The sequence below is a fragment of the Siniperca chuatsi genome, linkage group LG6, assembly GCF_020085105.1.
Source record: "Siniperca chuatsi isolate FFG_IHB_CAS linkage group LG6, ASM2008510v1, whole genome shotgun sequence".
Classification (NCBI taxonomy): Eukaryota; Metazoa; Chordata; class Actinopteri; order Centrarchiformes; family Sinipercidae; genus Siniperca; species Siniperca chuatsi.
Window position 1 is genome coordinate 31,381,413 of NC_058047.1, and position 27,646 is coordinate 31,409,058.

At 41.4% G+C, this 27,646-nt stretch overlaps 1 protein-coding gene across 19 annotated transcripts in view; it reads right to left on the reverse strand.

The window, feature by feature from the left end:
- ptprfa (protein tyrosine phosphatase receptor type Fa) overlaps positions 1-27,646 on the reverse strand; it is a 437,857-nt gene that overhangs the window by 83,878 nt on the left and 326,333 nt on the right. For 13 of the 19 annotated variants that reach the window (XM_044200720.1, XM_044200710.1, XM_044200712.1 and 10 more), the window contains 6 exons: positions 21,613-21,730; positions 19,766-20,347; positions 16,630-16,739; positions 13,571-13,827; positions 12,009-12,090; positions 2,504-2,716 (listed from right to left, as the gene is read on the reverse strand). In XM_044200720.1, the coding sequence (XP_044056655.1) occupies positions 2,504-2,716; positions 12,009-12,090; positions 13,571-13,827; positions 16,630-16,739; positions 19,766-20,347; positions 21,613-21,730 (1,362 nt within the window). The remainder of the gene's footprint in view (positions 1-2,503; positions 2,717-12,008; positions 12,091-13,570; positions 13,828-16,629; positions 16,740-19,765; positions 20,348-21,612; positions 21,731-27,646) is intronic. The other 6 variants (XM_044200718.1, XM_044200709.1, XM_044200719.1 and 3 more) reach the window with 1 other exon arrangement.

Consider the following 27,646-nt stretch of genomic DNA (forward strand, 5'->3'; position numbering starts at 1 on the left):
CTCACTTTCCCTCAAAGTTTTACCTCAACATTTCTTACACGTCCCAAACTGACCCACCTTAAAGAAATAAATGAATTTACTGTCTTATCCATAGTTAAATGAAAAGGTCAGTATTTTATTTTATGTAATCTATCTAACATGTTAATATGTGTAGAAATACAAAATGAGGCATTGTAGTTTTAGAAGCAATTCTGAGACCAATAAATGCTGGGTGAGGTCTTCTCGTTGGGTTTGTCAGGTTGCAGACTGTCCTAACTCTGAACAAAGCTCAGGTGACTCCAGTATTTTTGACTAACTTCTTGCCAAGATAGCACAAAATGCTCAGCCAAACAGTGGCCTAAATCTGGCACGGAATGATAAACGACCTGCTGGAATCAGCCAAAGTATACTTGGACCAGTTTCACAGACCAACACTGGTCTAAAGTTGATGATTCTTAGCCCAAGTCCATACCCCCTAAATCTAGCAAAATCTGGCAGAAATGTACACAGCCCAGTGCGCCAACAGTCAGCTGCAGTTGGAAAGGAAGTATCACAAATTTTCATCAAAAATCTTTTAATATATTTATATTTCATCTTCATCAAATATCTGGGTCTTCATGTTAATATGAAACTGAACTGGTCAGAAAATTCAAGTTATGTTTTTCCACAGGAAATTAAAGTTGTTGGAGGTCAGTAGGAAGCTTTTACATGTTTTCTATCTGAGCTTTGTGGAAAGTGCACTGGTTTCTGCTGTTGTTGCTGATGACAGTAATAGGATTAATGTGTTTATGAAAAGGTTGGTTCTATAACTGCAACACAGTTTAGTTGCAGTGGTAGCTGCTGGAGTTCTATAAACCCTATGACTGTTTAAAGGTAGTAAGCCAGAAGTCACATCTGTTTTTCTGGACCAAAATCTCACCCTCAGAGCTTAACACTGAAGATGCTATGCTCCGGAAGTAAGGTGCCTGTGAGTGACAGCAGGGATCATGGCTTCACTGCCTGAGAGATATACCTCCAGACGCATCACTGCGACGTGCCTGGCATGTCGTACTGTAATACTCAACTTTGCTTCTCTCTCACGTTGTAGAGAGAGCCTGTGTATTTAAATGCTACAGGAATGTAGAAGGAGTACATGACATAAAACAATCGGTGCTAGATTAGTCAGACCCCCTCTGAGAATCCATTTGTATTTTTACCAGAGCATGGTTCTGACAAAGTACTACTGATCAAGCAACCACTTCATATATAATGCAATCCAGTACAACAACAATACAAACTGTGGCCTTACCACAAAGTTGAACCACAGAACACATCTGAAGTTTCACAAGCAAGGTTTTAACCCTGAATTGGTCATCCCTGACTAATTTCAGAATTTGAATTTCTGTTAGATTGGTTTTTGTTTGATGTTCAGTTTGAGGGCAGTCATGACGCCTGATTAATTGCCTTTCTCTTTTTGGCATTATTTTTGATGATGATCCTGTTTGAATAAACATTTATTTGAGTTTTCAATGGACCAAACTGATTGGGGGTTCGGTGTTTACATTCAGTGTGGGCACCAGGTTGTTACTGGTACACTTCCCTCCCCTGCTAGTATGCATAGACTCACATAAAAATAGGGGGGGTGGGGGTGAGCATATTGAAATGAAGAGCAAACATTAACAGGTTTTAATGTTGAAATAGTATGGATGAGTACTAAACATTTTAAGTATATACATATAAAATTTGACCATATGAAAAGGCAATAAAATAGCAAGTAGAAAAAATGTAAGTGCAATCTATTATGAGGTATAATACCCTATTCCAGTTGTTTCTATAAATATATTAATAATTTTTGTTTAATGTACTTATTTATTTCTATATGATTTGTATTGTACATCAGGTTGCTCTGGAAGCAATAAATATTATGTAAACATTATTTTCCTTTAAGCTGTGAAGAAGGTTCTGTTGAAATTTCAGCTCATGAAATAAAGTCTATGCTGCATGCTGTTCATTCTAAAGGGCTCCTTGTTCTTTGTCTTGTTTGCTGGCTAATGTTCATCAGGACATTTATTGTAGTGGAGCACACCTCTCTGCAGGTTTGACAGTGTAAGCTACAGAATGGAATAAATCAATATACAGTACAATGTATAGTCATAGAACTACAAACCATTTATGCCTCTGTCAACAGACAATTTACCAGAACTGGCTGAAAAATTCAAAATTCACAAACTGAACAAATTGAACACTGGAGTATGTTACCAACCTCGTCACCTTTTTGCTACAGCCACCTACCTGCTATAACACTGACTGATGATTGCATAGCAACTGGCCAAAGAGTTGTGTGATTGGTCAAAAATGCACCATCCTCTGCACAAGGTAGTGTAAGTACTGTACATATACCATTAGTGGGGAAGGGTTGTTCTCTTTTTAAAACATGCAATGAAGGTATTAAGGCCAGCACCCTGAGCCCAGCCATTGAAGCGTTAAAATGTATTAAAAGTGCTGTACATGCTCATGTCCTTATAAATACATAAAGGTCACTCACAGACTCGTGATCCGTCAGGTCAGCCAGAACAAAGCAGCGATACTGCTGCTGGCCAGGGAGGGGTTTGTTGTAGTAGCCATTGTATTTCTTCTCATCCCCCAGAGTGAAGATCTCAGGCAGAGCGTCCAACTTGGCAGCGATGTAGGGCTGCAGGAAATCCTGGCTCTGTCTCTTCTTTCTCTGCAGACTGCTGTCAGCACCAGCTTCCAGGAGCTGCCAGTGGGATAACACAACAGGAGACTTTGGAATGGGCATGTCATGAGGTGGCACGACAATGGGATATAAAAAAATTGATTTCTTTAAGACAGGTTTTTTTCCAGTGCCTCCCTCCACATGGAGGTCAGTGAAATGTTATTCACACATTACTTTCATTATTTTTAATTTGATTTTATTTATTTCTCTTCCCAAATGACTTTTGTTGTCATCAATCCCATCCAAATTCTGTGACTTTTAATTCCGATCCAGTTTCAATTCTAATTCCTTCCCATGTTGAGTATTACAGTTCTTCAACTAAACAAGTCCTCATACCAAAATGCCATTTCCAGTTGTTTGTCACTGCACTCCAAAGTGAGCCATATGAGTGCTTAGCTGATGTGGTTCCCCAATTCATACAACAAACTTTCTTTCAAATTTTGGCAACCAACAAAAATAATTACACACACCCTCAGCGCAAGTGCCTTGGTCCTGACCACATCACTGTCGTGCCAATAATGACTTACTGCACAGCCTCTCGTGTAATATTGCTTAAATATTTGCGAAATTAAGTTAGTAGTCCCTTCATGATACACACATACAATATATACATCCTACAGTTATTTACATTTATACATACACGTATACACCCAGGAAATAATTCAGTGCATTTTTTTAATTTGTATCTGGGGAAATCCAAGACAACAGCAACAAGATACGGAAGATAATAATATGGTTATTATCTTCACATAAAATGTTCAACATCTGGAAACAGTGTCCATCCATTTTGACTGCGCTTGAGCACCAAGCACCTTCAATGTAAACAAAGAGTCCGCCTCCCCTCATCATTTCCCCAGAGTCCCATTTCGTCCAGACCGGACATTAGCCAGGAGCAGCCTTAAGTCTAAACTGGGCCAGCATGGCTCCTATCCCGGCTCTTCCTTTCCTCCTGGGGCGATCACACAGCACCCGCCGTGATGTCTGGTCCGGTTGATCTGGCTGGGTGGATCTTCTCAAGGTCCACTGCTCTTTAATCCAAACCGTGGCTTCCTTTTCCGATGAATAGGTAATACGTGTTTCAGCAATAAAGCCGGAAAAAAATAAAATAACAAATTAAAACAGAAATGTAGCGAGTTTAAAGGAGCTAGCATTCGGGCCACAGCATCTACATGCGCAGCCTTTGCCATAGTCAAAATCTCCTGATCCAGTCGATTTGAACAATTTTGGCTTAGGACTTTAAATCAAATCCAATCAGACATCTTTCAATGATGTTTCCGCAATAAAGCTGAAAAACAACAATTTAACAATTTATGACAAAAATATAATAAAGTTTGAAGGAACTATCAGCCGCCTGATGTGACCATGCGCCAATGTGCATTCTGCCTGTTGCCGTTGCTCCGTCTCATCATCTTACTTTTTCCAACTTTTAGCTTTCCTTTTTCTTATAAAACTTGAGTAACTTTTGTGTAAGTATAATTTAAACTACGCTCTTTACCAAAATGAGAGTAGTGAGTGGTTTGGTATATTGGTTTCGCTCTGAAACTTCTTCTCCTGCTACTCAGTCAGCACCACATTGTGGCCAAACACCACTGCAGAACAGGTGTTTGGCCACAATGTTTACACCATGGAACAGCTGATCACGCTGAAGCCGAGCGGCATGGTGCCCAGGATAACCAATGTCCCCACTGAGATCTGGAGGAGGACAAAGAGGATGCAGAGGTGTAAGCAGCAAAGCAGCGAGGGAAGAGAGAGGGATCCAGACAAAAGAGACTTGAGAACAAGAGATTTAAGCCGTGTCTGCCTTCTCTCGTCATGGGCAACTTGAAAAATGGACGAGCTAACAGTGTTAGCCTGGAGTCCGATGGAGTTCCATGAGTGTAGTTTGATGTGCTTCTCAGAGACATGGCTACATCAGGATATCCCGGATCATAACGTATAACATATCGACGGCTTTCAGACTGTTCGGGCCGACAGGGATCACACTGGGAGCGGTAAGCGGAAAGGTGGCGGGCCTGCTGTTCTGGTCAACAACAGATGGTGTAACCCTGGTCACGTTACTATCACATGCCATTGTTGCGGCTGTTTACAAACCCCCCTCTGCTAACCTGGCATCTGTGTGCAACGCCATTCACACCGCCATAGCACAACTCCAGACTCAACACCCGAGTGCACTCATATTAATCTCGGGTGCCTTCAACCATGTCAGTGTTTCAACAACACTGACTAATTTCACCCAGTATGTGAGTTGTCCTACTAGAGAGGAGAGGACACTGGACCTGCTGTATACTAACGTTAAGGACGCATACAGCTCTTCCCCCCTCCCCCGCCTGGGTAGGTCAGACCACAACCTGGTTCACCTCAAACCCTGTGCCTCTGGTTAAAAGGCAGCCTGCGACCACAAGGACAGTGAGGAGATGGTCAGAGGAGGCCTATGAGACACTTCAGGGATGTTTTGAGGTGACAAACTGGGATGCACTCTGTGAGCCTCATGGAGAGGACATTGACGGGCTCACTGAGTGCATTACTGGCTACATTAACTTCTGTGTGGACTGCACTGCCAACTAAGATGGTCCATTGTTGTCCAAATAACAAACACATGGGTAACAAAGGACATCAATGACATCCTGAATGCCAAGAGGAGTGCCTTTATTGATGGTAATAGGGAGGAGGTGAGGGCAATCCAGGTGAAAAGGTGAAAAGGTGAAGGTGAAAATCAGGGAGGCAAAGGAGAAGTACAGGAGGAAACTGGAGTGGAAACTCCGGCAGAACAACATGAGAGAGGTCTGGAGCGGCATGAAGAACATCACTGGCTTCAGACCAACTGGCAGCAGAGTAGTTGAAGGCAGCTTGGACAGGGCCAACGAACTTAATCTGTTCTTTAACAGATTCAACACACAGGCTCCTGCTCATCCCCCCTCTAACTCAGCTGCTGTCTGTCCTCAGACTCCTCTGAGTCCACTGCTCCCCCCTCCTCCATCTTCCTCGGAGAGTCCTACTCACCCCTCAACTGGCTCTCAGGCTAATGGCCCTCTCCAGACTGATGACTCCTCCTCTCCCCCACCTGTAACCTCTGCTGTATGCCTGACTGTGGACCAGGTGAGAGGACAGCTGATGAAACTCCACTCAAACAAGGCTGCAGGCCTCGATGGCGGTTGCCATAGTTTGTGTTTGATGCTAAAAGTCTGTGCCCCCCAGCTATGTGGAGTCCTTCACCATGTCTTCACCCTGAGTCTGAGTCTTCAAAGGGTCCCTGTTCTGTGGAAGACATCTTGCCTCGTTCCTGTGCGGAAGACGCCATGTCCCAGTGGCTCCAAGGACTAGAGACCGATGGCATTGACCTCCTACATACTGAAGACCCTGGAGAGACTGGTGCTGGAACAGCTGCGGCCCATGGTAAGACCCCTCCTGGACCCTCTTCAGTTTGCCTACCAGCCCCGGCTGGGAGTTGATGCCATCATCTTCGTGCTGAAATGCATCTACACCCACCTGGACATGCCGGCGAGCACAGTGAGGATCATGTTTTTTTGAGTCTGTGGTGGCCAGTGATAGCCTGTATGCTGTTGCATGCTGGGGCATCAGGTTGAGGATAGCGGACACTAACAGGCTCAACAAACTGATCCGTGAGGCCAGTGACATTGTGGGGGTGGAGCTGGACTCTCTGTCGGTGGTGTCAGAGAGGAGGATGCTGGCCAAACTACATGCCATCTTGGACAATGTCTCCCACCCACTCCATGACGTGCTGGTCAAACAAAGGAGTACCTTCAGCGAAAGACTCATCCCCCAAAATGCATCACAGAGCAAGACAGGAAGTCATTCCTGCCTGTGGCCATCAAACTCTTTAACTCCTCCCTCTAAGTGTTAGTGTATATGACCCTAAGTCATTAAACTGGACATTGGACCATTAACATCACTTCAATACTTGTAATAATTGTGCAATATTCTCTGTTTAATACTCCATATTTATTGATATTTATACATACTTCTATTACTGCTGTGCAATATCCACCGTCTCATAATAATCTCAATAAGCAACACTTAACTTGACAGTATTTGCACTATTACTTATTACTTATATTATTACATTGTATTATTATACCGTACATACTTATCATCAACCAGTAAATCCACTTTGTACTTTACACTTATTTTAATTTTATACTTATATCCACTTTGTACTTAATTTTTCTTGCCTATATTATAGTGTATTATATTTTGATTTGCTTAGTACTTCTATTCCTGTGTGCACTGATGTGATAGTGAGCAGCTGTAACAAAAGCGTTTCCCCTCGGGGATCAATAAAGTATTTCTGATTCTGATATATGTAAGATATAATCTACAACAAAGCTGTGCAGTTATCAAATAGAACATACAATACAGGCCTTATGCAGAGCAAAGGATTATCCTGCTTACATTATGTGCAATTGCCAAGCACTAAAATATACTTACTATAGAAACATGTTCTAATCCAACAAATGGACGCTGTTGACTAGCAAAGACGAAAGACAGCAGCCTACCAAGAGAGTGAGTATTCATTTAGAAAGGTGGTGAGGATACCACATCAGAACTATGGGTAGTGCTGGACTGTTAATCTGGCATACTGGGCATATTCCCGGTGGACCAACGCACCTTGGGGCCGATACAATTTTAATTTTTAATATTAAAAAAATGAAGAATCTATATGCGGATGCCACCAAATGTGCTAAAATCACAGATAAGTCTGCTGCAGCAGCTGCAGCAGTAGCTTTAACATCTACGGCAACAGCAGTACTCTCCATCATGCACCAACAGGTGAAAGAAGCAGAGGTGGCTAGCCATGTACACTCAGACAGAGGAGCAGGCATGTGACAGGGAAGCCGAGGAACAGAGTGAGCAGGAGGAGAGTGTAGTTGAGGCGGTAAGCAGGGAGTAACATGCAGGGTAACAGGAACTCTCAGGGAGGGTGCAGGGAGGTAGTGTGTGTACCATGCCATGATGACGATGATGAATGATGATTAATTCAATTAATGACAATGATAATAAGATAACATAATTGTACTAGCATTGTGGGTATGTATTGATTGTTTTATTGTGATTATTATTTTTGGAACAATGTTACATTCTGTTTGATGCCAGAAATCTACAGAGTTGGCTAACCATTGCTAATGACTACACTGTTCCTAGGCCACTGGAAGTTCATATAAGAATAATTACAAATTAATAAATGAACAGGCAATCGATTACAGTGCTTGCCCCTACCTCATTACCACCATTAAGGTGCCCTTGAGCAAGGCCCTTAACCCCAACCGCTCCAGTGGAGCTGCTCAGTGGCAAACATATTAGACTGTGGTACTGCACAGCTTCCAGGTGTGAATGTGTAACTGTGTGAATGTGATCAGGGCGTTCCTGAAAAAGAGAGCATTGCTTTCAGTGAAACTACCCTGAAGAAATAAAGGTGAAAAAAAATACAGAAGCAGGATTGGCAATGATGTGGGACAGACTTGAACAAACTCATGGCACAGCAGAAGTGACAGAAGTATTGTGTTCAAACTAACTGACACCTTTCCAAAAATAACAAACCGAGATTATTCTAAACTAACAAAGTTGAGCGATCTAGTAATGGAACTTCAGTCAGCCAAGGCTGAAGGAGACTTGCCTGGCCTCTCCTTCCTCGACATGGCAAGAGGCATCAACCCAATAGCACAGTGACTGGGACGTGCCATTACCTCAAAAATAGGGGAAGCCTGGATGTTATGGAGAGCTTCCTTGACAGAACTGTCCAATCTTTCCATCTCCAGACCTTACACTGAAACTTCACCTTCAACAGGTGTCTTGTCAGGTTGTGCATCTTGTCTGACGCGTCAACCAAAGCAATCTCAGCAGTGACATATCTAAAACTCACAGACGCTGCTGGGAATAACTATGTTGGGTTTGAAATGGGGAAGGCCAAGCTGGCCCGCCACCCTGATAACATAATACAGATACTAGAACTTTGCATAGCAGTGCATGCTGTCGAGTCAGCAGACCTAATCTCAGCAGAACTAGACCTTCAGCTCGATGCTGTAACCTACTACTCAGACAGCAAGGTGGTTCTGGGCTACATTTAAAATGAAACCAGGTGCTTTTACGTCTATGTCAGTAACTGGGCACTACATATTCGAAGATCCTGCCATACATACCGATGGTATTATGTGCCAACAGACCAGAACCCTGCAGATCATTCAACATGTTCTGTCACTGCAGGCCATTTAAAAGACACCTGGCTGAGTGGACCTAAATTTCTGTCCATACCAGAGCTAAGTATCTCTGAGAACACCTACGATCTTGTTGATCCAAGTTCAGACCCAGATATCCAGCCTCTAGTGTCCACTTTAAGCACTACAACATCATCCAAGCTGTTTGGTTCCCAACGATTTGCCAAGTTCTGTTCTTGGAAGTCACTAACTCGTGCTATTACTTGCCTCATACACATAGCCTTTTCAACACAACCCTGATGAAGAACAGCTCTTGTAAGGGCTGGCATTACTGCAAACCAGAATTCAGTGTTGAGGAAGCCAATCAAGCTTCAGCCATCATCATTCAAGCAGTACAAGAGGAAGTCCATGGTCAAGAGATCAAATGCATCCAAAAGCACGAGAAGATTCCTAAAAGTAGTCCCCTCAAAAATATGGATCCCTTCATTGATGCACACAGCCTGAGAGTTGGAGGCCGCCTCCACAATTCAAGCCTTGATCAGAGTGAAAAGACTCCTTTGATTATTCCTGGCAAACATCACATTGCAACTTTACTCGTCAGACAGCAGCACGAGCAGATCCAAAATCAAGGTCGTCTCTTTACAGAAGGGGCTGTCCGTTCTCTTCCGAGAGAGAGAGACACAGCGCTAAGGTGTTTTCTTGCTGTCAGTCAAACATATGCGTTCGGACCGTGGTACTAACTGATGGTGCCTGTATGGACTTGAAGATACCTTGACAGCACAACTGTGAAGACTTACCTGTCAGACCAAGGTTGCTTTTGGACCTTTAATCCTCCACATGCTTCCCTTTTCAGTGAAACATGGGAAATAATGATTGGTCTTGCAAGGAGAGTTCTGGACTCCATGTTCCTACAGCTGGAAGACAAACTTACCCATGAAGTGCTGGTGACCTTCAAGGCAGAAGTAGCATCCATTATCAATACTAGACCTCTTGTTCCTGTGACAACTGACCCTGATGATTGTGTGCTCTTCTCACACAAAAACATTGTTCTGCTCCTGCAGGTGGGTTTGGAGCTTCAGACCTCTATAAGCATCATTTCAGCACCTGTCCAACACCTTCTGGGACAGATGGCGGAAGCAATTCCTCCCAGCACTACAGGCAAGCAAGAAGTGGCAGTCCATTCATCCAAACGTCAAGCCAGGAAGTGTTGTTCTCCTCAAGAACAGCCAAATACCAAGAAATGAATGGCCTCTTGGACTGGTGACACAGACCTTCCGTAGCAAAGACAAAAAGGTGGGCCAGGTCGAGGTGAAGGTCATTAAACCAGGAGGGACTACACTCTTTCTTAGTCCTGTTGAAGTGGTAGATGAAGTGTCATGGATTTGTTGAGTGATATGTAATGACGCCAGCCGGGGAGTGTTTTGTTACAACTAAGTTAATATGTTAGAAGTCTTGTCTCTGTTTTCTAAAGTAATTTTTATGTTTCTGTATTTCGTTGTGGTCACTTTAAGAATCACAGGATGTCAGTAACAGGAAGTTATGTCATTTGACCAGTAATCAGGAAGTAAGTGAGCTGTGATTTTATTGCATCTGAGCTAATCCAGTGACATCTGTATTCACCTTATGCCTTTGGTAGCATCATGGATATGTGTTGATAGTTTTATTGTGATCTACAATCGCAAATCATTATTTTTGGGATGATTACATTATGTGAAGTTTGATGCTAGAAATCTACCGAGTTACTATTGCTAATGACTACACTGTTCATATAAGAATAATTACAGTTATATACAGCACATATACAGAGGGCAGCACAATCATGCAGTGCAATAAACAGCCAAAGAATGCTAAAACAAGTAGCACTGTGTTCTTCTGTAATCTACATGAGAGGTGTTGAGAGGCTGCCTCATGATCACAGCATTTCTGGATTAAACCATGGCAGTGATATTTCGAAAACTAACCCTAAATTAAAATAATTGATCCCCATTTATGCTAGATATTGACCTGCTCCAAGTGCAGCCACTGAGAATTAGACTGATTCTGAAGATTAGAGGTATAAACACAGACACACTTGATTTGATAGATTGATTAATTGATTTGATTACATTAACGTTTAATTAATTCCCTGGAGACATAATCAAACTTTAAAGATACCCAGTGGAGGTTTTGACCACAAGTGGTGCTATGGTGCATGGGCCTTTTTCACAGAAGACATGTTGACATGTTACAGTAGAAAAACACAGGTGTAGATAATACAATGAATGATGGTTGAATTCCATTTAGCTGCTTCAGTTTCAGGGTCCTGGTATTGTGTATGCTGGCTTACCGTCACACTGCTGTGGTTTACTGGGACACTTTTATAGAATGGAGCCATCGCAAATGTTATTAGCAACACCTGTGCTTTTCCTACTATGACAAGTCAAAATGTCTTCTGTGAGCTTATTGTTTTCAGGAGTAGGTCCCTCTTTTCTTTGTATCACATGCTCTACCAGCATGCGCACAACAATGCACAGGTATGCACAAAGCATGTGAGTGTCACTACACACAATCCTGCCCACTGCAGAGGTCGGTAATGCAAATGTTGGAATGCATCCCTTGACATCATGCACTTCCACTGATTGACAATTGGTGGCTTTAATCCATCAGGAAAGGTAGCAATTTCTTGGAAATGCAGCAAAAAACTAAACAAAAAAAACTGCTAGCTAGTGAACATGAATGTAAAGAAAAATGTTTTATCCAAATAAGTTGCTTTGCAAATGTCTTTTAAGAAAGAAAATGCATTCAATACTTTCAATTAGGCCTCAAGGATACACACAATGAGATCCATGCAAGAAGATTCAAATATGTACTGATTGTACAAATGGTTCTTGCATGAGGTTCCAGTGTGTTTTGGTGATAAGCACTAAATTTAAACCTGAGTTTGTTTGGAAGAAAAAGGTACCTTTAACCATAACCACTACATGACTTAACCCTAACCCCCTTAACCAAAAACCAAGTCTTAACCTGAAAATGGAGTGGTTTACCTTTTTGGAAGCAGCTTTTAGGGACTCACCTCCCTAAATGGGTGGTGAGTTCTTAAAAAGTGACTGTGTGAACAGACTTTGTCATCTTTACATGACTAATACAAGTACATGACCACTCACCTCATGTACGTCCATGTTTTCAGGGTTCTCCCATCTTCTCAGAGAAGCTGGAGTGACAGGGACAACCACTATGTAGTACCATCTGTATCAAACACAGAAACACAACTGCATTACACATAGATGTTGTGTATACATACACACAAAAACACACAAGAGCTTTAATGTGAGTTATATGCTGTTTGTCATCTATTGCTAATTTTTGACAAAGTGTCTTAGGCACTGTTCGGCGGGGAATGATGAAAAGGTCTGGGCCAGGCATTCATATAGAGATGGTATTAGTTTTTTTCTTTCTCCATCAGCCCCACTTGTCTTATTACAGCTTACTTGTGGTTTCTCAGAAAAACACTTGACACTTGAAACACAATTAAATCCAAGTAATTCATGATGCCTGTCTTCTTGACCGAGCTGGGTAAAATAAAAAATAACCTACTGAATTGCAGCCTTTGCATTGGGATTCTCTTGGCTGATCAGTTGTGGTTTTAAAGCTCAACTCTTAAATAAATTGCTTTCTGGTATCAGGAGAGAGCTCAGGAGCGGCAGTGGGGTTATTGTTAATTTGGCCATGTGGTTATTGTTGGTTTGTGGGACTGAATGTTTTGTTTGCTCTGGAAACTACTCTGACAAAAAAGAACTCTGCTGCAGCTGATAATTGGCTGGTTATGAACTGGCTAGAACACAACAAGAAGTATAAATAAACCTGGCTTGTAATAGCTGTTGATATGCCCCTCTGCGGACAAGCTTGTGTATGAGCTATTGATTTAACGCAAAAAAACATTGTCTGTGTGCATCTTTGTGTGTCTCCACTTGACTTGACCTCACAGGGCTGCTGAGCGGTGAGGCTTTTTAAGGTCTTCAAACTGCTCATACACTGAATGTGTGCTGGAGAAAATAGCATGGGACAAATAATGTAGCAGCACACTCTGAGGTCACAACTGTTTCAAGGGAGTCTGGTGGTGAGCAAGAGCGATATAACGACTGTTTCTGGTTAAACAAAAAGGATCTTACTGTTTAACAAAAAGGTCTATCTCTACAGGGATCCTTTCCATAGTGTTGTCACGTTGCATTTTTAGTGGACGTTGGCTACTTTAATGTGCGCATTTGTCCCCAAGGATTACGTTGCAGTAATAGCGGCCCGTTTCATGGCTGCCGGTTGAGGCATAGAGCCAGAATATATCGGTGAATTTAGGGTTTATTTCGACCAAACCAGCGTTGGTAATTGTTGGAATGTTAGAAGTGGAAAGACTAAAGAAGAACGGTTTTGGTAAGTTTTATTTTGTTTCTGTCCAGTTTGAATGAAGTGTGCTTTACAACGATCTGCGAAGTAAAATTACTGGTGGGCTATAATGTCTGTTTGTTTTGGTCTGAGATGCTGGTGCTCTATTGCGACATTTAGTGGCAGTGAATGTCACTTAGAGCTCCTTTAAAGTATCAAAAGTAAACATACTCAAACAGACCTGCTCCATCAACATCCCGGACTACAAACTTCCATTTCATTATACAACCTTGTGTTGTAAAATAATAAATAAATATCCTTGTACCTCAGACAAACAAACAGCACAGACCTGACGGGGGCTCCAGCAGGGACCCTGGGCAGACTGATGGTCACTTTACCACCCTCCTCCACATCGTGTTGGTATCGAGCTGGTTTCATCTTCAGCAAGTCTGGAGCTGTTCGGATGGAAACCTGCTGCTGGAGGCCACCGGCACTGTTCCCCCGGCTCATTAGCACAAAGGAATAATCAGTATCTGGCTGCAGCTGTGTGATCAACTTCCTCTTCAGGTTGCCTTGAACCTCCACACTCTGCTGGTTGTACAGGATCTGAAGCCAGGATGACGTTTCAGTGTTACTAACACTGATGCAGTTTAATTGATTACATGATCTTTTCTACACTGGTTGACTATAAAAAGACTTGGAACTGATTATAAGAAAATGTAAGAAAAAAGTTTAAATTCAGAAGAGGGACCAAGAGTGCGCACATCCAGGCAAAAATATTCCGGTGCAAGACAAAAAAATATGTAACTGCAGGGCAGTATTTATTTGGAGCCTAACAGTGTACAGACCTTTCTCCTTTGTGTCCTTTGTCTAAATTACCTTGATAAAAATTTAATTCTGGATTAAGTAATAAAATTTGATAACATTTAAATATTATGCCTTGGAAACATGTATTATGAAAGTTGCCACATGTATTATGAAAGTTGCTATCATCAGCATAAAGTGATACATTAATGATTTCCCCCCTCTCTTCCTTGGACTATTGTTTCATCACTGACTTATTAACCTCTGACCTTATAGGAATAGTTCAGCATTGTGGCAACTTATTTCCTTTCTCGTCAAGAGTTAGCCGATAAAATTGATACCACTCTCATATCTGTACTCTAAATTTGAAGCTAGAGTCAACAGCAGATTAGCTTAACTTAGCATAAACACTGTAAACATGAGGAGACAGCTAGCCTGGCTTGGGTAACGTGAAATAATACACCAACCAGCACCTCTAAAGCTCACTGATTAACACTTTCATTTCATTTATTTATTTAATTTAATGTTTATTTGATAGGGACAGATACAGTCTACATAGAGAATTGCATAACAATTATGTAATGCAATGTATCACAGCATTTAAAGCTACTGCTAATTTCCAATGCCCGTCCCCAGAAGGGCCTTTAAAACAACATAAAACATGTTAACAGACAACAAAGCTAAACTATGTGCTAAATTTTGTTAACAGCAGTACGACTTGCCAGCATACTCATATACATATATATATATATATATATACAAATACATACCTACACCCCCACCTATTTTTTTTTATCAAGTTTGTCAAATTTCAAGTTAGGGTCCGACATTAGACCGAGATATTTGACCTCAGAAACTTGTTTGATCTTAACATCTAGTTCAGCTGGTGTCGGCCGTCTTCCGGAGGAAAAACATATGGACGCTGTTTTTTTGACATTAAGTGTCAAACACGAGTTTTCAAGCCAGGCTATTGCTTCCAGGTGCTTTGACAATTGGTCTGTAACTGCAATAGCTGTTTTTCCTTAAGCGTATATGACTGTATCATCCACATACATCTGGAGACTAGCCCCAGGACATGATTCAGGAAGATCGTTTATGTATAGACTAAAGAGTATTGATCCTAGCACTGATCCCTGTGGGATTTCTCTTGTACTCTTTAAAAAAACATTCCAAGCATTCCTTCAATAAAGATGGCTGTGACTTTGCAGTTTGACTACTTGGCTTGAACTGCCTTCCTGAAAGAGACCAAATAAATCACCTCTCTTTCATTAGTATTTATTTGTGCACTATATGGTAACATTGTTATTTGTAGCTACAATTCAGTTAGTATGTAGAAAAGGTTGTTCTCTTTCTTCACAAAAATGGCTTCCTTGACGCCCGTTCAAACCAACTCTTCTCTCTACTAAGAATCTTCACCTCGCTGTCTTCAAATGTGTGGTTTGTAGCTTTTAAATGCAAATGCACGCGCGCTCTGTAATCCTGAGTTAGCGTGTCGTCTGTGCTGATAAAGTCTTTTGTGAAGTGGCTGTTTGGTTTCGCCTATGTACCGTTCTTTGCAGTTTTCCTCACTGCACTGAATGGAGTAGACAACATTGCTCTGTTTCTGTGTGGGTAACCTGTCCTTAGGGTGAACGAGTTTCTGTCTTAAAGTGTTGCCTGGTTTAAAGAAGACAGGAACATCGTGCTGTCTAAAGATCCTTTGTAGTTTTCAGACAGTCCAGACACATAAGGAATGGAGACACCGTTCCTTCTTGGTTCAGTTACACTTTTGTCCTGTTTTTTGGCTCTTTTAACTTTGTTGATAGCCCAAGTAGGATAACCTATCAGAGTGTATTATCACCTTGGTCACGCCTATCACATGCTAATCAGGCACTTAGCAGTGATGAAGTAGATGCAGCCAGAGAACAATAGGCCTGATTACTGGGCCATCTTGTAACTATTAGGTCAGTTTCAGGTGAAACTAGCTATTTACAGATACTCAGGCAGATTCCTTCCTGAGGGCAGGGCTTATGTAACTCAGAGTAGTTTAAATTTCCAGTTCCCGTCCAATTTTTTCACAATTGAGAATGACTTCCGGATGGGAGCCGAAACGTCTTGATTCTGAAAACAGTGTCCAGATGACTACGACTGAAACCTTTTCTACGATAGAACACTCCTGGACGAATGAGGACTACACCGTCTTAGTTGTATTATTGTATCTGTTTTACAGTGCTGTGAAACATTGGGACTTTGCTGCAACCTGTGTTCTCTGCTTTTGATTTTGTGAAGCACTCTACAACTCTTTATGTTACAAGGAGCTATATAAATAAAGCATGATTTACTTGCTTACTATTTTTTTGTTGCTGATCCATGGTCACAAACTTTTGTTTTTGCACTTTAGCTTATCATCAGAGCTACACAGTGCCAAAGGCTGAGTGACAAGACAGACAGGCCCCTTGTTCTTTGGCCTCTACTGCCTAACCATATTTATTGATATTCACAAACATTGACTACTTGGTCCTAGATTAAAAGTAAGACACCTATTTTATTTGTTAGATTCAATGGCTGTAATGTCTGTTTCAGTGCTGCAGCTGCTGTCTGGGTGGAAGCGTGGGCTGATCTTACCTTGAGAGGCACTTGAGATTTGTAGGTTTCTGGCACTTCCCAGGTCAGCAGGACAGAGGTTTTCATCACAGCCTTCACACCAAAGTTCTTGGTGAACACTGAGGGAAGGTCTAGATGATTATTAGGTAGTTAATTTAATTGCGGCTATAACTGAAGAGTTGATACACAAAACCAAGAACTAAAATGTTAAATAAAATGAGAAAACAATTTAAAAACTAAGCACTAATATTCATCGAAATGAGAGTCTGTATTACTTGGACACAGTATCGTCTCAATATAGTCAAGGTATTATTTTTTGTGATCATTTGTTGACCAATATCAATTACTTAAAGTTGCACTAATCAATATCTTATAAATAATAGATCGAATAAATATGTGCTATATGAAAGGGGTCACTCATAGTGATGAACCCACAGATAATTATCATCACCTGTGCAGTTCCTTTCAGCTCTACAGAGCGTTTTAGCATCTTTCAGCTCATTGGTTTGATTTAATGGCCCTCAACTGTATTGTTCTGGTTCAGTCTCACAAATGAGATTTTGCGTGTTGATATATTATTTGTTCATTCTACGGTTCTGTTGGAACATTCCTTAATTAGCAATCACACACTGAAAAATGTCCAGTGCAAGATAAGAAGAGAACGTAATGGGACAAAATAACTAAGGATGCCACGGAATGGCGTGGAGTAATGTTTACAGTAGGAACGTAGCAAATGGTAGAGGATGATAACGTTATCTAATTTTGAAGATTGATTTTGATTTCTTGAAATATAACTGGAGCTTGATTAATATACAGCATTTTACTTGATCTGGTTGGTCCTGTTAAGAAACACCTTTGGTGTTGCCTTTAATGTCTGAATCTTTTGCCTAGGAAAGTAAGAATGCTGCTGTTGCATTGATCCGAATCTGTAAAACTCTAATCAAGTTTGGAATAAAGACACCAAATTAATATATATATAATAATAAAAAAAAGAACCAGAATATAAATGAACTTTGTATAACATGTAAATTCTGGGTATAATTTTTTCATACATGAAATTTTTAGATATACTGTTCAGTACCAATACCATTCCAATTATAACAGCCTTAAATATGCAACTTTAAATGCCTTATAATAAGTACTAACTGGACATAAAAAGCTGTTTTACACTCCTTTACCAACCTGGGTCTGTGAGAAAAAAGAACTGTCCACCTGTTGGTTAAACTGTTTAAAATGAGACACATGAAATGGACCACTTTGTTGAGTTGGCTGAAACTACAGACCCATACAAGCTAGCATTAGTAGTGCCATACCACACATAGTAGGTTATAAAGTTTGAATACAATATTTCTACAGACTGCACCAAGTTGTCCAACACACACAGGCAGGCCTGGCCATAGCCACATTTGAGACTTTTTCATCCACTGTGTGGGCAACAGTCCCAGATGTCTTCTATAGAAAAGCTTACGGAAGTGCTTGTGTGATGCTGTGGTTGTGTGATACCAAAACATACTGTTTGGTTTTACAAGAGAAAAGTCTTCAAGGATGAGGACTGACTGGTTAGTTTGTCAAATGCACGTCTGGTTAACATCCCCACCTTTTATGTGGACTCCTGGAAGATTAGCCAATGAGCTAAAAGAGATCCAAATCAATCAATCAATCTGATAAAGAGCGTTGCGCAGCCGCTTCCCTAAACTTTTCTTTAGGAAGAATCTGAGACTGTATCCCTGATTGGGCTAGTTAAGGCACTGGCATAGCATATATCAAACACAAGAAGAGTGGAGGAAACTGTAGTTACGTTAGTAGTTAGACAATGGTAAGATAACAAAAATACGAATGAAGATGCAAACGTATGGTTTATTTATTTTTTGATTGTAAAGTTTGCATTGGAAAGACTATGAGCTCTATTTTCCTGCTGTTTTTTTGCATCTGTTTTAATGGTTCCAAATAAACACTTGCGTTTGTACGGAGGTGGGAGAAGAAGCGCAGCTGAGGCTGTGTTTCTGCTAATTGGGTAGCGCAGTAGCAATTTTGGTGCTCATTTTGGCACAAAATTGCATTTGCGTTTAAACCTGCTCAGACCGACTCTTATCGCAGACACAGAATTTGTTGGCTTTAGTTGGCACCTTTCATGTATGCTAAGTTTGGCCTCTTTCCAATTGCTACACATTTTCTTTTATATCTACTGCAAATTGATACGTGCATCAAAATACAATTTCAAATGTGACTGAGGAAGAGTCTTATCAATAATATCATTCTCATGAGTGTAATCCAGTGACCTGGAGTTCCATAGAAACATCAATACTGATCTGTTTGGTGAGTGAGTTTCCCACAACAACTTGTAGAATGTCGGATCTTTTCCATGCGGTTGATTAAACACCAGTAGTCATCACACAGCAGCAGGAATGATATGTGTGTTTCATCTACAGTCTCTGATTTTAAAGGGGGTCTGTGTTTTTTTTATCTTGGGAGCAGAATTCTGCAGGGGTCCAGTTTGCAATGGAATATGTTCACTTGTGTTTCCTTCTGCTCAGAACCAACTTGTTGGCAGAGGATCACACTCACACCTCTCCAAAATACTGAATACTTTATGGTAGCGTGGATACCTTAAATCTTCTGACAAGACACCAGGATTTAATGGTGACTGACCTTGTGTGTTTTTCTAAACACTAACAAGCAAATCTCCAAACCCTATTTTTCATTTGTTTTAAGATATGAAGATTTAATTTTCTTCTTTCCTGCTGGATAAATAAGGACTGATATTTGGCATTTGGACTTGTTTAATCTCATTTAAAGAAATGCATTAGTCTTTTTTTTAAATATGCAGAGGAGGTGGAGCTAGGAGTTTAAATGTATTGATTTGCCTTTATCAATTATTTTGACAATTATAACCAAGACTGCCAATATTCCAGCAGCTGCAGCACCAATATACATCAGCTGCCTGTTCATTCTACCATTAACAGCATATTTGGGGCATGTAATTTAATATTTGGGATGTTGTGTAGTTTTGATTTAGGAACTTCAGGTGTTTCATGGAGATGAACTTTTTTTTCTCTCACTCTCAGACACCTCCACTTCTCTCCCCTGTGTCACCTGTTGCTGCTTTTAAAGGGGATGAGAGGAGCTCATGTTGGTCATTGGTCATTACTGATCTCACCTGACATGGAGGTGGACATGGTTCTGCTTTGAATGCTGGGGCTGATTGGTCCTCCCCCTTTGTTGGTGAAAGCTTGGACCCTGATGTCGTAGGTTGTGTCAGGTTGCAAACCTTGGACGGTCATCTGTGTTTCTGTGGTACTATTGGTGTTGTTGTGCTGGCTATTGATATCTCGATACACCACCACGTACTTTACAATCTTCCCGTTCCTCTCGGTCAGAGGGGGGGGGTCCCAGGCCAGCTTGGTGGAGGTGGCGGTCAGGCCTTCCACACTCAGATTCTGGGGGTAGCTACTGGGAATGTCTTCAGGAGTGCTGATCTCCTTCACATACTCCTCTCCGTTGCCTGCTCGGTTTTTGGCGCACAGTTTGAAGATGTAGGTGGCTCCCTTGTGGAGGCCAGTGACTGTGAAATGATCATCTGTCTGTCTGAAGTCTTTGATAATGAAAGCTTCCTCCTCTGCTCTCTTGTACTGCAGCTGGTATCCTACATGCTCTCCCACCATCTCCTTAGGGGGCTGCCACTGGATCAGGGCAGTGTTCCCTATGGTGGTGCTGATCATCATAGTGGGCTTACCAGGCACTGAAAGACAGGAAACATTCTCCAACATTCCCATGTCTTGATTACTTGAAAACTCCTACATTACCAAATTCTTGAAATACTTAAAACATCTAATTGTAGTAATTTCTCAGTTGGGTGGAGAAAATGGAAGCTATTTTTAAAAGATCTCATAATTAAGGTTATGATATTGGCTACATACATTGTACTCACCAAAGTAATGGCTGAGATCTTGGTGACATCTTTAAAATTTGGTCGAATGGGGCAACAAGCATGAGCAGTCAGACAATAATACAGGTTGTAACGAAGGCCAAAGTTTTACCATATTAGCTACCACTTTATTTGGAGGTAAAACAGAAAGTGAACGCACCCATAATGCCACAAACAATTCCTCACTGCACAGGAAAACTGGGGCAAGTATGTTAAGTCAAAGTTGAACCTTGACTTTGGTCTGTAACCTTTAATGGAAGGTTAGAACAGACAGTTTGAGTTGTAATTTTTTACATTCACCTTTATTTCCTCTTCAAAATAGGTTTGGCTAATAAGTCTGACTGCTTGTGCTTGTTGCTCTGTTGGACCTATTTTGCTATGTTGCCATGATCTGAGCAACAATTAGTAGAGTACAATGTTATCATAATCAATAGAATCAATGGCTGGAATAATGAAAATGAAAAAAAAACAGTTTTCCTTTAACCATAACCCTACCATAACAAAGTTGTTGTTTTTAACCCAAACCGTGATCTTTCCGTAACCCTTAGAAAGTAGTTTTCTGCCTAAATCTAACCAAACCTTAACCATAGTGGTGGCAGATCAGGGAGTGGTCACACAAATCCTATTGGTAACAGTGATTTGTTATGATTTTGGAATGTACAGACAAACAATATTGTCCTGGCGATAGGGGCGTCACATCAGAAAGCACTAATTTGAGTTGTGGAGTTGTTGGTAAAATCACTTATACAGCTATTTCTATCTGAAGTTTGCTAACATTAGCCAACAGAAGCATGGCCATGCCATAAAAAGAAAGGCTGTAGCAACAAAACCCCTGAGGGTATTAAATTGAGTAAGGTTGTGTTTTATTGCTTATGAATTCACCTTTCATTTGAAGAGACGGAATGTGTTATTCTTTCTTTCAAAATGTACTTTGTTTTGTCACAGCTGACCACTGAATGTGTGATTTTGGTGTTGTCAAAAACGAGAAGATTGACTTACATAATGAGGAAAAAACATTCATTTAAAAATGTGTTGCCTAGCAGGTATATGCAACACATAATTCTACACACAGCACACACCTGCTCCTGTGGTGGTGACCACCTTGGCTTTGCTGCGAGCTCCATCGCCCTTGGTGGTATACGCAGCCACAGTCACAGAGTAGGTAGTCTCTGGGAGCAGACCTGTTATAATGGCCTCCTGTGTGGTAGAGAGACACGGAGAAGAATATAGGATCAAAGGTACAACAGGAAGTGGGTCTGTAAAGTGTGATGGATTATTAACTAATAGACAGTATTTATCATTTGCTTTTATTTTCTCTTTCAAATAAGTTTGATTAATCTGGAGGTTTGTTTACAACCTCTCTGATTGCTTGTGTTTGTTGCCCTGTCAGACTTCTTTTTAGCAACGTTTTCATGTTCCCAGATGTCAGACATTTGGCAGGTACAATGTTATTTCAGTCAACTCATCTGAAACAGATTGTATTGTGAATGTAGAATATGTAAAGAGCTGATTTAAATTTCGCTTGGTCTAGTCACTCCCTTCAAAGATAGACCAAGTTCAGCACAGCAGGGATTGGGGAGTGACGATAATAACTCCAAGGGGAATGTGGACTCAGAGCCTACAGGATGATGGTGGGGTGTCAGCAGTAGCAACAAGTGACAGCATAGCTTTCAGTTCTGCTCTGATGGCTTAAGTACAACAACACAATGGACAATTGGAGTCATGTGAGATTAGCAGACTCAATGGATTGCCTGAACTAGGTCCCAGGCTTAGCTTTATTATTACTAATAGGAATGATGGATAAACTATGAAAGTAAGACCTAAGTTGTAATGAACCAGAATTGTCCTTTAAGTCAGAAATATATTAGAAAAGATTGCACAGGTATATCTATTAAACTGGTAATTTCACCCTACTCATTCACATTTTACACACACAAACATGTACCGTATGACAACAAACTCCTTGAACATAGAAAGCACACAAAGGCAAAAACAGCAATAAGAAGAGACATCAGACATGTATCAAACATGACTGTCGCCTCAGGAAAATTTCTGCCCACACACATTAGAGAGCATACGTTCATACATGCTCCTCAACAGCAACATGTACAGTCTGTCAGCTTTTGAGTCCATTGCTCAGAAGAGGCCCACTCATCTCAGATAGCTGAGGATTTCTTTCTAGTGCCGCTCCTGAGTGGAGAGGAGTTGCAGAGGCGAAGCAGCTTGTGATGAGAGAAAAATGGCAGCTGAATGGTGGCAGAGGTGTGAGAATGTGCAGGGGGGATGATAGTTCCAGCAGAGAACACCCAGCGGGTTCTATTATCCCCCATCAGACCGGTGCCTCTGCCTACAGCCCAGGGCTTGCTGTGCCATTGAGACATGACAGTGCAAATTAGCAAGGCCCTGCCAAAGCAGCCAGGGGTTCAAGAAAAAAACCAAAGCTGTAATTATTATTTTATGACTAGCAATTTTATGGCTGGCAATTTTACATCTATCACAGGATGTTTAAAAGGTTCTTTTTCTGCTTATTTAAGAGCAGACATGTACGGAGCAGAATTCAGATGGAGCCTTAAGCTAGGTTTATGCTCAATGCAGTGTCCGCGAGGGTGCACACTCCAAAAATGAAATCATGACGTATCTTGCGTCGAGCACGAGATATGTCATAGTCAGCAAGGGGTCACAGCGAGGTTATGCACTTCTGAATACTTTGTAACTAGGCGCGCTGCTGTGAGTCTGCATCACACTTTTTATCAATTGATGTTTTTTTTATAATGCCTGGTTTTAGGGGATGCTGCAGCCCCCTCAGCACCCCTACTTCCCGCGTCCATGTCTCCAAATCATCTGACAGGAGATTACAGATGTCTGTTACAGCCTGGCGGGATAAGCGAAGTTTAGAGCAGCACTTGTCTTCGCAGAGGGACAGGTATGTAGTCCTTGGCCTGTGGACTCTCTGCCTCCGCCGTCTCACAATCTTCTGTCCCATCAACAATTCCATTTGACTGCATATGAGCAAATGTACTGATATTTAACTGAGGAGGATGAGTACTACTGCGCATTCCTGTGCAGGCTGTAATCCTTCACTTTTAGTAGTTATACCTACGAAAAGTAATGCACTATAATTCCACGTTATCAGGAGCCACGAGGCAGTTACATTTATTATTCGGTAGCGATCTCTAGTGGCCTCAGTAATTATGACGGGAGCAAAGGAGGAAGTCAGATGAGGTATAAAGAGCATCAAAGTCCGCGTAGGGAGGTGGACGGGGTGGATGGATGGGTCAAACACAGCACTTTCACCCGGGAGACTGGGATTCGTGTCCCAAGTTAAACTAAAAGTCAACTTTGACAAAGTTACGCTAAAAACTATTTTAAGTTGTGAAGTGCTGAGGATGAATTTAGGAGTCTCACAGCCTGAGGGAAGAAGCTGCTCTGTAGTCTGGTGGTACGACAGCAGATACTTCTGTATCTCTTGCCAGACAGCAGCAGGGTGAACAGGCTGTGGCTGGGGGGGTGCTGTCCTTTAGTATCCTTTGGGCTCTGCGCAGGCACCTCATCGATATCACTGATGCTCGGTAGGTTGCTACTGGTGATCTTCTGAGCGGTTTTAATCACCTGCTACAGAGCCCTCCTGTCCTGGGCCGTGCACATCCCAGGCCAGTTTGTGATGTTTCCAGTCAGGAAGCTTTCTCTTGCTCCTCTGTAAAAGTTAATAAGAACTTGGCATGGGAATGTTGCCTCCTGAAGTTTCCTTATCAGAATCAGAATCAGAAATACTTTATTGATCCCCGAGGGGAAACTCTTTTGTTACAGCTGTTCACTATCACGTTAGTGCACACAGGAATAGAAGTACTAAGCAAACCAAAATATAATACACTATAATACAGCTAAGATAAATTAAGTACAAAGTGGATATAAAGTATAAAAGCTAAATAAGTGTAAGTACAAAAGTGGATTTAGAGGTTGATAGGTTTATAAGTATGCACGGTATAATAATACAATGTAATAATATAAGTAATAGTAATAGTGCAATAATGAGTACTGTCAAGTTAAGATTATGAGACGGTGGATACTGCACAGATGAATAAATAAATAAATATCTGAAAACAAAATATATTGCACAGAAGTATTAAACACTGAATATTGTACAATTATTTCAAGTATAGTATACAGTATATAGTGCAGTGATGTTAATGGTCAAATGTCCAGTTTATCGAACTAAGGTCATATAGACACTTAGAGGGAGGAGTTAAAGAGTTTGATGGCCACAGGCAGGAATGACTTCCTGTGGCGCTCTGTGGTGCATTGTGGGGGGATGAGTATTCTGCTGAAGATGCTCCTTTGTTTGACCAGCACGTCATGGAGTGGGTGGGAGACACTGTCCAAGATGGCATGTAGTTTGGCTAGCATCCTCCTCTCTGACACCACCAACAGAGAGTCCAGCTCCACCCCCACAATGTCACTGGCCTTACAGATCAGTTTGTTGAGTCTGTTAGCGTCCGCTACCCTTTCTTGACCAGGGTGGAGATGTGAGAGGACCATGTCAGGTTCTCTGTGATGCTGATTCGCAGGAACCTAAAACTGTTCACTTGCTCCACCTCAGCTCCACTGATGTAGACAGGTGTGTCTTTGCCTCCTTTTTCCAAAAATCAACGATCAGCTCCTTGGTTTTGCTGATATTGCGCAGTAGGTTGTTCTCTGTACACCGCTCTGCAAGATTGTTGATTTCCTCCCGATATGAAGTCTCATCGTTGTTTGTAATCCGGCTGATGATGGTGGTGTCATCCAGAAACTTCACAACAGAGTTGTCTTTATGTACAGGAGGGGGCTTAGCACTGGGGGGCTCTTGTGTTGTGCACTAGGGTGGAAGAGGTGTGACCGCCAATCCGAACTGTCTGGGGTCTGTTTGTAAGAGTGTGGTACTCAAGCCCAGAGTGCTAAGTTTTCCTACCAGATTCATGCCAAGAAAATACTGTGTCATTGACTTTATTTTACCTTTATTTTACTATGAATATTCCCATTGAGATTCAGAATCTCTTTTAGAAGGCAGTCCTGACCAAGACAGCAGCTTAAAATGTTTGAAATAAAAGACAAACAACAGACTTAAAACAAAACAGTAAAATGTTAAAACAAACTACCTAACAATTTGACATAAAAAAAAAACAAAACAAGCAACACACTATAAACAAACAAGAGTTTATGTCAAAATTTAGACCAGGTTTTTGTTGGTCAATGGTGCAATTGCTTTCTGCTGCCTCAAGATAGCAGTGCGCCAACAATGTGCCTGACCACACCTAATTTTAAGACCAACACACCCATGGGCGTGCAGATGGGCGCAAGTACATTTGCTACTTACACAACGTGGGCACTGGGTGTGAAAATGACAACTGTGTCTGTCGGAAACTAGCAATGACACTTGCGCTGCACTGTGCGTTGCTTTACGCCGGGTGTAAGACAGGGCCTGTTGACTTCTTGCTTTCACAGAATATTTAGTTTCTACACCCCCTGGCATTTCGGAGAATACTGAAACGAACAATGCGCTGAGCATCAACGCCTCTGTGCATGCTCGTAGCTTGCGCACCATCTGTGGAGGCTTGCGGCATGGTGTCTCGTGAGTATAAACAAAGCTTAAAGAGTTCCCTCCTTCCTATTTTCTCAGCAGGGCAAAGAAGGTGAAAGATAAGAGAGAAATGTGAATCATGTGAAGCTATTTAAGTCCTCTAAAAGCCTCATTATTTTAATCTGGTGGAATTCATTTTTACTTTTGTTGCCAGAGACTTTCTTGCATTTGAAAAGAGAAGAAAAAACTGGGCTTTCATCTGTATTTTTCAAATGCACAGCAAGCAGGAGTCTGTGGGGATGAATTCCCAATGACTGAACAGATGAAACATTTTACATTAAGACAGGAAACATCACTCCTGTGAGGGGAAAGTCTGGTTTAACAGGAGCCAATCAAACGGCAGTGACTTCCTGTGTGTCAAGCATAAAATGCTGCTGTCCTCCACCTCCCAACTCTACTTACAGGCAAAGTAGAGTTGCCAATTAACCTGCACGTTTTTGGATTGTGGGAAGAAACAGCAGCAATTGGAGAAAACCCACACATGCACAGGGAGAACATGCAAACTCCATACACAGGGCCATAGGACATTGAGATCATCACGTTGGGATTTTTTATTTCTATGGGAATTGGGAGGTTTTGGTTTTAGGCTGATTTAAGTATTTTTACACTCAATATGTTTAAATATGACTTGTTTTAGGCCAACAAAATACATAAATAAATAAAGGATCCAACATCGTTGTGTGACAATGGCAATCATTGTTAGTAGTTAATAGTTAGATATCAAATGTTTATGTTAATTGTGTCATATTGCTAACTACTTTCTCTATTTTAAGCTACGACCCAGTCTATTTGGCTACTTGGTGAGAATAGAGTCGGTAGATAGCACCAACCTGTAGTGTATGGTAGGCTACATTATTATACATTAGTAGGTAGCTGGTTTCTGCTGAGGGAAAGTTGTGCACTGCTGCCACCCAGTTCAAATGTAGAACACTGATGTTGCTGGGCTGCAGATGCAGCAGTAACCACTCACTGTCAGAAAGCACCTTTAGTCCTTCATGTTGGGAATTACACAGTAACGTTTTATTTTAGGTAAAGATCTCTGTAACAGTACTAATTGGTATAGTACTATAGTAACCACTCTGTTGTCAGCTCCTTTAGCTTCTCTGTTCGTATACTGCTACCAACCGGAAAGTCCCTTGAAAAGTTGAAGACTTTGGAGTGGCCTAGTCAAAGTCCTGACCTGAATCCTATTGAGATGCTGTGGCATGACCTTAAAAAGGCAGTTCATACTTGAAAACCCTCCAATGTGGCTGAATTACAACAATTCTACCAAGATGAATGGGCCAAAATTCCTCCACAGCGCTGTAAAAGACTCATTGCAAGTTATTGCAAACGCTTGATTGCAGTTGTTGCTGCTAAGGGTGGCCCAACCAGTTATTAGGTTTAGGGGGCCATGTAGGTTTGGATTTCGTTTTCCCATTAATAATAACAACCTTCATTTAAAAACTGCATTTTGTGTTTACTTGTGTTATCTTTGACTAATATTTAAATTTGTTTGA